The sequence below is a fragment of the Ochotona curzoniae genome, unplaced genomic scaffold (assembly GCF_017591425.1).
Source record: "Ochotona curzoniae isolate NIBS_2020 unplaced genomic scaffold, NIBS_Ocur_1.0 scaffold_2587, whole genome shotgun sequence".
Taxonomy (NCBI): Eukaryota; Metazoa; Chordata; class Mammalia; order Lagomorpha; family Ochotonidae; genus Ochotona; species Ochotona curzoniae.
Genome location: NW_024467096.1, coordinates 25,461,044 through 25,473,164, shown reverse-complemented (window position 1 = coordinate 25,473,164; position 12,121 = coordinate 25,461,044). Strand labels below are relative to the sequence as shown.

The 12,121-nt window shown below is 35.1% G+C and overlaps 1 protein-coding gene across 6 annotated transcripts in view; it reads left to right on the top strand.

Moving 5' to 3' along the window:
• Positions 1 to 8,558, top strand: part of NLGN1 (neuroligin 1) — a 664,965-nt gene extending 656,407 nt beyond the window's left edge. For 4 of the 6 annotated variants that reach the window (XM_041002944.1, XM_041002948.1, XM_041002946.1 and 1 more), the window contains 3 exons: positions 2,396 to 2,608; positions 5,828 to 6,617; positions 7,383 to 8,558. In XM_041002944.1, the coding sequence (XP_040858878.1) occupies positions 2,396 to 2,608; positions 5,828 to 6,617; positions 7,383 to 8,205 (1,826 nt within the window). In that variant the 3' untranslated portion in view covers positions 8,206 to 8,558. The remainder of the gene's footprint in view (positions 1 to 2,395; positions 2,609 to 5,827; positions 6,618 to 7,382) is intronic. The other 2 variants (XM_041002949.1, XM_041002945.1) reach the window with 1 other exon arrangement.
• The last annotated feature ends 3,563 nt before the right edge of the window (positions 8,559 to 12,121 follow it).

Genomic DNA, 12,121 nt, shown 5'->3' with positions numbered 1-12,121 from the left:
CAAGTTCCAAAGGTCAGTGTTGGTAATGACCTGCAAAATTAGTTAATTAGTGAAATACCCTCAAATGGCATTAGGGAAATAAACACTTTTGTTTCTCAAAGCAATCATGTAGGTAAGCAACAACGCTCAACTACTTGTGCAAAACTGGGTTTTCCTGTGGCTAATGTATTGTGATAACATTCAGCACAAAGTTGCAACTAGAGCATTCTGAAATGATTCTGCTGCTAGGAAAGTAGCAGCTAAGTCAATGAAAGGAGAACTTTAAGCTTGCCAAGTAAAAGAATAATGCCAGATGCACATCGCTTGGTAATTATAAGCCTGTCTTGTCTGAGGAAGCAGTTTGCTCCACTTTGCTCAGTTTAGCCCTTCTCTGACCACAGGAATGTTGTTTGAATAGAGCATCAGGAATTAAAGAATTGAAGCAAGCATGCAGCAACCTTCATGTGTGACAAAAATGTAACTTCATTGGTTGACTAGTCTTGAAGAATAGCTATCTTTTTGCCTAATGTAAAACTCAGAATGATTCTCTATATTCACTCTAATAATTATCAGTTGGTTTCAGAAAGATAAGAGCAGGGGTAACAAGGAGAGCGTTAACAGCATACACGTGAAATAGTCACGAGTGAGGAAGATCTAACATGGACAAGTCTGCGGCACACAGTGGCAAGCATGGGAACCAGGGTAGGATGCAGGCCTGGTGGGGGCTATACGGAGTTATTAAGGCAAATTGTCTCTATCTTCCTGTTTACTAAGTTACATATGGAAATTTAAGTATGAATATATTAATGTGTCTAAAATATTGGGTGTTACCATGTTCTTTAAAGGTCATCTGAAACTGTCTGTTGATTTCCCCATAGGACTTTTTCAACGAGCAAAAGACAATCAAGTTCTTAGATGATTTTATAAAAGCATTAGGTATATTTCAATTGAAACGAAATAATCTTGTCATGCTTTTTTGACTCATTATGTTGAGTCTGTGTAATGGCTCTGCAGTTAGGGAGAATTAATTAAGATTACTTCTGTGTAAACTTCTTGAGAATGGAATGATTTCCTTGAGTATAATTAATGAAATTATATATAATGAGGACTTAAATATTCTCAACACAACATAGGAATGATTATAAAATGGGATAGTTCATGAAATACCTTCTGGTTTTCCATTACACCAAATGGAGAAACATTACAAAAGGCATTAGGTTAACAAGTAGTATGTTTAAAGTAATATGCTAATTATACTAAATATAAATATTTTAGAATATGCTAAAGCAGTACTTTGTCTCTCCCTCCAACTTCATTCTCAGGAAAATCACTCAGTTCCTACTGCAACAATATTCTTTTTCTGAGCATTACCTTTTAAAATTATCCTTGCCATTCTTCATCCTCAGGGTCCTATAATACCCTCCCTTACTCCATTCTGACACTGTATATATTCCTCATGATCCCTCAGAACACTTTATGGAAGAGATCTATTCATTCCAAATATAATAAGAGTCTGAATATTTCAAAATCTTTTGATAATTCTATGGTGTTTGCTCATTGAGCAACTGTAAACAATTATCTATGGCATTCCAAAATGTGACCCAAATTACCGATAGCACAGGGATTCTTTATAGTGAGCCATTTTCATGGTTCTTAATAAAGTACAAGAACACATGTATGCAAAATGCTCTATATAATTTATTATATAAGGTTTAAAAAACCATTTCCCTCATAAAAGAAAATTAATCCCATCACACACACCTATTTCCTGCCACTCCACTGCATATACAGTAACTGTCAACTAAGCTAAATCCAGCTGAGTATCTGTAGCAATTTATTTCCTAACACAGACCACAAAACATTATACTTAAAAAGAATGAAAATGAATAATTCCAGTGCAATTCAAATTAGTGATCATGTTAAAACAGAGAATATCTTAAGTGTATTCAGTTATGTAGATATTAAAATTTTAGAAAAACAGAAAATATTCAACCAGATTATATCATGAGCAAGTAAAAATTACACAAATACTGAATACAAAACACTCATCATCCTGTGTCACATGATTACAAATTAAATCTTTTCATCAAATAACTTGACCTCAGAAAGTTCTCCTTGAGGTCTTTCAATACTTTTACCTTTTCACTCCTTTGTTCCAGGCATCTTTTATCTGGATAACTTGGGAAGCACTGGGGGGAGAGGGGAGGGTAAATTAATTTTTTAAACTCCAATTCACTACTCCTCCTCACACACACACACAAAAATCTTATTTTACTGAAGGATGTTTGCTAAAGAACTCAGAATGTATTCACTCTGATCACAACTGCTTCCTTTGCATTTAAACCTGATGAGTTTTTGGTTGGTGTCAACTCAAGCAGGTGTCAAAAGTATGTTTTGCATTTTTTTTGTTTTCCAGGTTTCTTGAGTACAGGGGATCAGGCTGCAAAAGGAAACTACGGACTTCTTGATCTCATACAGGCTTTGAGATGGACTAGTGAGAACATTGGATTCTTTGGTGGTGACCCCTTAAGAATCACCGTTTTTGGATCTGGCGCTGGGGGTTCATGTGTCAATCTGCTGACTTTATCCCATTATTCTGAAGGTAACCGTTGGAGCAATTCAACCAAAGGTATTATGCAGGTTGCAAATTTTGACAATTTTGGTGTCTGCATGCCACCACCATCAGTAGTATGTTATGCTCTGTACTATTTCTCTGTTCAAGCTGGGTCTTAGGTTGAACTCAATAAATGTTTTAAACTGTTTCTTCAGCTTTTTCTGTGCATGTTTAAATTTTTGTCAAACTCTTTTCATTGTCTCCCGTGGAACTTCATAAAAATTCTGTTTCAAGCACACTTCAGAATAGCCAGCAGTGCAGGCCCTTTGCCTTCCTTCAGTGGGTGATTTCGGGAAAATCAAGCAAAGGCATTTACAGTTCTGCCAACTGTTTATTCCAGAATCAAAATCAAAGACAAGATTTTTAACACAGAAACTCTATAAAATTTTTTTCAAGATAGTAGCCATTTTAAATCCTTTATTAGTAAGAAGTTAACAAAATGGTCATGAGCCAGTTTGCCTGCAAAAACACATAATTTCATTTGTCTGAGTAGAGAATGGGTATTCAATTTTTTTTTTTTTTGCATGCATGATCCAAAATTGTCAAAGCATCCAGGTCACCGGAGAACTTTTGATCAGAAGGAAAAATGCTTTTGATTTTGTTCCTTTTTTTTTTTTTTGTAACTCCAAAAGTATTTTTCCCCCATTAGTTTCACAAGGAATCACGGAGCACTCAGATTTTTTTTTCCTTGTTTCCATTTTGTGGCTTTGACATTCTTTTCTCCAAAGTTCCTAAGGTGCATCATGCTGCTTTTATGGACTCCACTTTACCATTAACCAACCATTCTCAGTGCATTCTCCATTTGAAATAGCTACAGATGACCACTTTGACTGAAGTGTGTGAAGAAAATGCTTTCTCTCCATTATTTATACATGATAGAGAGGACGGTTAAGTAGGCATAAACATAGACCATCTTATACTGTCTGCTTTTTTGTTATCATTTTATACACATGAAGAAGTTTAATTCATGTAGCATCCAAATTTTATCATATGAAAACTAAACTTAGAATATTTGGTTTTGATGTCAAAGATACATTGATGAAGAGCTGAAAAGGCATAGTTAATCACTGAGAATTTATATACATGGCAAAGGATGCACTGTGTACAGACTAAATTTATTGGTAATTTTATAATATCTCATTTATTTTAGCAGGACTCTCAATCAGAATGACAAAATGACAGATGAGGCTATTTTCAACTTCATAGATACTTTGGTTTATTCTGAAATGGTTTCCTTTGGAACCGGATGTAGATTAGAGGTGGACGGGATTGCTTGTTCAGTAAAAGGGGTTAAGTTGTCCCAGCCTGAGTATTGCACAAGTGCCAATAGTCAGCTGAGTTAATAATAAACAGCCTACATAGCACAGAGTCAATTGATTGAAACTGGACACAACTACTTGCTCAGTCAATATGAAACCAGCATTGGATCGATAATCATAGAAAGGTCATCAAATGACAATATGAGAAACTGTACCAAATAATTACAAGAGCTGAAAATTTAAAATCCCATCACATTCTTCAGGAACATCTGTCTGCAACTAATCAGAAACAAGGACCTAAGTTTGGTCTAGTCTCAACCCCATCTCCAGCCTGGGCTGCCTGATTGGCCAAAAGGCACTCAGCAAATATCTTGAAACCATCAGACTGACCGATTTAAATCCAGACAGTTTTTAAAGGTTGCAAACTCAGTGAGGGCTGTAGCAGTCCTCAGGCCTGCATCCACCACAATTCAACAGGCATCACGTATACATGACAAACACTCTCACTACCTTACGTCACTGGGGTTTCCCAGTAGAAGTTAAATGGTATTTTTCAGGCAATGACACATATTTTGTACATTTTCCTTCACATTTTAAAAAATATTCAATGTAATTGAAACCCTGAACTAGAAAAGAATGTTGTAGGGAGCACCAAGTTTATTTCAGCAGTAAAACTTTTGATTAGGAAAATATTTCTCCAAGCGAATGTTGGCAAACAGCCTATATAATTTTGTTAATTACTATATAGGAATTATTTGCTTTAGCTCATTTTGCTCTAGCAAACTAAAAATATATTTACAAAGATGGTGAAAACCAATACAAAGTTAATGTTGCTTGACTTGTTGGAATTTTTAGAATCATCTAGGAACACATTTTTAAGATCTTTAAACGAATGCCTGCTGCAAGAAATCTGAAATTTTACTTAACTCAGGCATTGCTTTAGTGCCTTTATAACAAGAGTTCTTATCACATTAATACACATGAATAACTAATCAGGTGTTTAAATAACTGAGCAACAAAGCTGTATTTGAAAACTACTAACAAAATAAAATTTTTAAAAATAGGTAAATTACATTTTTAAAACAAGAACTTAGAAATACTGTAATGAACAGATAAAGTCAATTTACAAATTTGAATGGCACACAAGCTTTATCAAACTAAATATGGGGCCATAATTTACAGTTCTTAAATGCAATTAAGTAAGAAGCAATGGACCATGCATATTTCATATTTTATGAGAAAATGTAGCAGTTCACACTTAGGAGTGGAAAAAAAAAGTCACTCACCACTAAATCCTGATGATGATACTTTTTTTAAGCCCAGTGAAGGCACTTGAAATGTGCGGTCTTCTTCTAGAAGACATATATTCAGTGTACTATGTCTGACATGAAGATCTGGAAAAGTATGTCTAAAGTGGTATCTGTTGTGTGTGCCATCCCCAGGGTACGAACAAATTCCCAGCCCCAATAAGTGTATGAAGTCTCATCTGTTTTAAAACAAATAAATAGAGCACTTTGAAGGAATATAGTCCAGATGCAGTCAAATTGGATGAAACAGCCCAAATTGATAATATGAAATCTGTTAACGGGAAGTCAAGTCAACTCCATTTGGCTGGCACTGGTGAAAACAAAATTAATACTGGAAGAAAAGATTGGAGACTTCTTACTACTAGAATTTCTAAATTCTCCTCCTCTTTGCTTCTCACCCATTTGAAACTGAGTATATTCCTAACCTCTAAACCCCTGAAACAGGTACCACTCAATGCACCAGATTTAAGGTCCATTTCTGTAACTCATTATACCCTGGGGATGACTTTGTGTACCTATTATTAGGCAAATTGTCTCTATCTTCCTGTTTACTAAGTTACATATGGAAACTTGAATATGAATATATTAATGTGTCTAAAATATTGGGTGTTACTGTTTTACCATGTTCTTTAAAGGTCATCTGAAACTGTTTGTTGATTTTCCCATAGGACTTTTTCAACGAGCAATCGCTCAAAGTGGAACAGCCCTTTCTAGCTGGGCTGTTAGCTTCCAACCTGCAAAGTATGCTAGAATGCTGGCCACAAAAGTTGGCTGCAATGTCTCAGACACAGTAGAGTTAGTGGAATGCCTCCAGAAGAAGCCTTATAAAGAACTCGTTGATCAAGATATTCAACCAGCTCGATACCACATAGCCTTCGGACCTGTGATTGATGGAGATGTAATACCAGATGATCCTCAGATATTGATGGAACAAGGAGAGTTTCTCAACTACGACATAATGCTAGGAGTTAACCAAGGGGAAGGATTAAAATTTGTGGAGAATATAGTAGATAGCGATGATGGTATATCAGCTAGTGATTTTGACTTTGCTGTTTCCAATTTTGTTGATAACTTATATGGATACCCTGAAGGCAAGGATGTTTTGAGAGAAACCATTAAGTTCATGTATACTGACTGGGCTGATCGTCATAACCCGGAAACTAGAAGGAAGACATTATTGGCTTTGTTTACAGACCATCAGTGGGTGGCACCAGCTGTAGCTACAGCAGATCTTCACTCAAATTTTGGTTCACCTACATATTTCTATGCCTTTTACCATCATTGCCAAACAGATCAAGTTCCAGCTTGGGCTGATGCAGCCCATGGAGATGAGGTTCCCTATGTCCTGGGAATTCCCATGATTGGCCCTACAGAGTTATTCCCTTGCAATTTCTCCAAAAATGATGTGATGCTGAGCGCAGTCGTAATGACATACTGGACAAATTTTGCTAAAACTGGGTATGTACCAAGGAGTAAAATGTGCTATATTATTTATAAAAATGCCCTTTCAGCATTTTAAAACAAATTTTATGCTCAAATCATTTCACATATCAATATCAGAAATATATTGGCCCCTTTTGAAAACTAATTCTATATTGTAGTGTCTCGTGACTTTATTCATTCTTACTATTTAGAAGTTTAAGAAAGGTTGATAGTCGTATCCCTGTTGTGCTACTCGACAATTAAATGTGGCTTTGGTTTTTCAATTACATTGGATTCATTATCGCTTACTAGTAAATAATCATCACTGTGTAGTCCTTCCAGTTTATAATACTGTACGTTCTTTGGTCCTTCCAAAACACTATGTGAGGTGTGCATGTCAGGTACTGTTAGCCACATTTTGTGCAGAGTCCTGAGGTTCTGACAGCTTCTTATTGGTATCTGTTGCTGGTATACAGCAACAAAAGAACTGCAATCTACATTTGCCAATTCTAGATTATCAAGCCATTCCATTATCCCATGCCAAATCTTCTCGTTTGTCTATAAGATACCTCATGCTTTCGACATTTAACTTACTTCAAGTAGATTGTAGCCCATCTCTAAATTCATAGAAAAAGATTGTCAGACATTCTTGTGTAAGATAGCCACCTATCTAATAAGTGCGTGTTATGAGATTTAAATTTCCACATTCATTTGAGTTAATGTTAACCTTCCAGTTAGATGTTAAACTGTACCATTTTAAGAAAAACAATAAAATAATTGTGTTCTTATGGTTTTTCCTAGTGACCCAAATCAACCAGTTCCTCAAGATACAAAATTCATCCACACGAAACCCAACCGCTTTGAAGAGGTAGCCTGGACCAGATATTCCCAAAAAGACCAGCTTTATCTCCACATTGGTTTAAAGCCCAGAGTTAAAGAACATTACAGAGCGAATAAGGTCAACTTGTGGCTAGAGTTGGTACCTCACCTGCATAATCTGAATGACATTTCTCAGTATACCTCGACAACAACTAAAGTGCCATCCACGGATATCACTCTCAGACCTACAAGAAAAAATTCCATACCTGTCACGTCAGCCTTTCCGACTACCAAGCAGGATGATCCCAAGCAACAACCAAGTCCATTTTCTGTGGACCAAAGGGACTACTCTACAGAGCTGAGCGTCACCATTGCAGTGGGGGCATCACTGCTGTTTCTGAACATCTTGGCTTTTGCAGCCCTGTACTACAAAAAGGATAAAAGGAGACATGATGTTCACCGGCGCTGCAGCCCACAGCGCACTACGACCAACGATCTGACCCATGCACAAGAGGAAGAAATCATGTCCCTGCAGGTGAAGCACACTGATCTGGATCATGAATGTGAGTCCATCCATCCACATGAGGTGGTTCTGCGGACCGCCTGCCCCCCAGATTACACACTAGCTATGAGGCGGTCACCTGATGATGTTCCCCTAATGACACCCAACACCATCACAATGATTCCCAACACTATACCAGGGATTCAGCCCTTACACACATTCAATACATTTACTGGAGGACAGAACAACACTCTGCCTCATCCTCATCCCCACCCCCATTCACATTCAACAACCAGGGTATAGCCAGATAAGAGAAACAAACTATTTTTTGATGGATTGCAGTAAAAGGTTACTGAAGATTCCTTGGCTTTCAACCTACAAGACTCTTAATATTTAAATAAGAAGGAATATTATGGTGAATATACATATCAAGAACTTTGGGGGTTTTGAAAAAATGAATTGTACATAGATATACACAAAGCAACTTTAAAAAAAACAAATTTCAGTTGCTTGAAGCAATTGCTCTGAATGATACTTTTTCATTCACATTCAAGAATTAATTTTTTGAAGATTTAAGTTACATAATGGAAGTAGGCATGTGGAACACCAAACAGGAGCGAACTGTGTCTGAAATATCAAAAATAAAAATCAAAACAACTATGAATATGCACAAGGGACACACCAATGGAATGTCAGATAACTTTCACCAGTTTTTATTTGGAGCTGTTTTATTGTGTAGACCATATTTACATATTTGGATAAGTACACAAAGCACCAATGCTGTTAATGGCCTTAGCAGAGGCTCATGCTGATATTTGCCAGTAAAACGAGTTTAAAGACTGGCAGGTACAACATTATCACATAAGTGCTGTCAGTATAAAGTTGTGGGGATAAAGGAAACTGGATATTTTTAGCACGATGTGCATGATAATTTATATGCTTGGTGGCTGTGCTGCTGATTAAGCCGTAATTAAAATTCTTCTCATCCCATTGGAGTTTTTAATAGAAGCTTCCTGTACCAATTGGCAGAACCTAAAGAAGATTTTAACGGGCAAAAGTAATTACAATAAAATAATCCACAGTAGTTTAAATAATAGAAGGAATTAGTTCTTAAAGGTGTTCGAAGAAACTCTAGGTATAGCGGTGATTACTCGCTGATACGAATCCCAGAAACAATTTCACGTGTTTTTAATGTTCTTTTCATCCCATCTAAATAATTTATAGAAATGTAACCTAATTGGGCATGTGTCACAGGTTCTATAATTTGCTGTGGTTTATGTTACTCTGTATTTTGTTCTTCTGGTAAGGTGAACTGCGTCCAAAGAGTCATTTTAGTAGTTTTTTTTTTTTTTTAATGTTATGAGGATTCCCCAATACCACCATTCTGATTGCAGTTCTCTTAATTTACTCATGTTGCATGAAAAAATGTTCACTACGAATAATTCAATATTAAACTATGTCCCACTTCACATCAATTATCCTTCTCACTGAGGTTCTTTTGCTGGAATTTATTCACAAAATCTCGGGAGAGTGCAACTTAGAGAACCTAGGAGAGTCAACATCTGGAAGATTCTGGTCTTCCGTGTATGTGTGATTTTAAATGAATACTCCGAGACCACAGGAAATTTTCATCCCCTTGTTTACCAGTAACAGTCTATCACAGACCTTTCCAAATGTTTGTATATGTAATCAGATGTACATTTATATTAAAAAAAATGAGATGGACTTAAAGAGCACATCCTGATAAATACTTTCTCTCTTACCTGTACTATATTTCTATTAGACTAAAGTTATGTGATTTTTTTTTACATTTTTTCAGATGACTAGCAATTTTGATAGTTTGTAAGATAATGCAAAGAACTTTCTCTGACAAACTAACTGCAGTAACAGAAATCTTTCTTTCCAGTTACTCTTTTTCAAGAATGAAAGCTTATTATACAAAAGAAAAAAAATTGTATACTACTTGATGGAAACAACTTTGTACATCTTGGCCATGTCACTGGTCATTGCGTGAAATACAGATAATCTGGATAATGACTATTAGTCCAATGCTAAGAGACATGATCTTTGCTCATTAAAGAGCTAAAATCTTCACTGCTGTTTTGTCTTTTTTTAAAAAAAACAACAACAAAAGAATCATGACTGTCTCAAAGAGTCATTTTTCTAGACCAGTCGGGTTTTTGAAGACATCAGGTAACTTCTACAGAAAATACAACTGTGCATTAAAGACAAGTCTCTTCAAATCAGAAGCTCATGGAACTTCAGCATTTTGAATTTGTATCTCCAGAAACTCATGAAAAATATTAGCTTTGTATTTTTAAATACCTCTCATGTGAAGGTGTTGTACAAAGTGCCATTTATTTTTTTTAATTTAGAAACACAGGTTCCAATTCTGATCATCAAGGGAAGAATTCTATTGGAAATAAATATGCAATATTTCATGAAATAAAAAAACAGCCAGCTTCACATGTAAGAATGATTAATCTATAATAAGCTAGTGGATATAAAGTTATCCTTTTAAGAGAATAAAAGTGCCAGGCAAGACATTAGGCTGACATTAAAAGATAAAAATCTATTTCAAGGCATGAATTTGATTATAACCTCCCAATTATTAGCTCTCAGCAAAATAGACATATTTCATAATATGAATTCAAATGCTCTACAAGAAGCAAAAAGTCTTCAAAATCCAGAGTGGTCTACCTGTGATTTTTCCTGATGTGGTTATGCTTTTAGATTGTGAACTGCCAATGTAAGCCATTAAAAAAGAATTGTTTAGCATCTGAAATACTGTTTAGTCAGAAAGCTGTCTTTTACTATCCTGAATAAGCAAACAAAAAATGTCAACAAAATAAGATATGAATTAATATTCTCAAATGTATAACTGCTCTTGGAGTCATCACTCTTATTTTATAATGATGGTCGTATCTATATTCATGTATTTGTTCACTGATTATCAATCAACCTGCCAATACCAAAACTTATATCTACTTTATGTTAATTTAGGGAAATGATTTAGGAAAGCAAAGGATATCCCTCTACTCTCCAAATTAAGGTAGTATCAACTTTGCAGAAAATAAAACAGGTTTTATTGCTGATCCCAAGTCATGTGAAAAAGTCATCGTCAATCAGTGTTAGTTACTAGTTTTGTAATTATAGCCTTGATATCCTGAATGTAAGCTGATGTTCCACATAAAATAGAACATTAAGAACTGTTTTTAAAGCTGTAACATAATTTTTAATTGCAAGAAAAATTTTGAAAATTGTAAATTTTAACCTTGTTTAACATTGATTGATTTAAATGAGTTTCATTTGAAATGTAAATTATAAAATATAAAGGATACTTTGGCATACTTATTAATTCTCAATTACCTGTCTCCAATACATTTTAAGTAGGCAAGATGACTTAGAATTTACACCAACATTAAGCCAAAAATAAGCTTTCTTCAATTTTCATTATTCCAGTTTTTTTTTCAAAATGCTTATCAATAAATTGATGTTTTAGAGGTTAGAAATTAAAAATGAGAAACATTTAAGTTTTAAATTCCTACTGAATGTGGAGGCTACAAATAAAAGCCAGCTGATTACCACAGGTACATTAACAAAGTTCAGCATTAACTTTTTGGCAAAATGAAACAATTTTCTAAAGCATGAAAAATACCATTTTGGAGACATCTTACTGGCAGCTCAGAGCATCTGCATACAGGCTATCTCATCCTTCAGTTCAGATTTGAAAGTGGACCAAAATGCCATTTAATTCCAGATCTCTACGACATGAAAACAATTTAAAAATTAGCTATCAGTCACATGTAATACACAGGAAGAAAAAAATACCAAAATCGATTATCACATGTCTACTCCATTCTGTGGCGGCAGTTATTTTATCTGTTGGTACACTTTGACTGACATGAATTATGAATATAAATAAATAATATATAGAATGTGGGAAATCTGTTCCAGCTTTAAAGACACTGTTACATAGAAATTACTGGGATTCTTTTATTGGGCGAGTTTCACTGCAGTATTTTCACAGGGCAAAATGGCATATTTAGGAAGCTGTCAATATCATGGCAACCTGCAATGTTAGTAATTTCATTTTCTTCTGTGATATCGGTTCAAAGTACTGGCCTTTTCCTTTATTTAGAGTAACTAGTTGTTATAGGTTACCACTTTTTGATGTGAGTAAAAATTAGGTAATTTGGTTTACGTGTGAAATCATGCT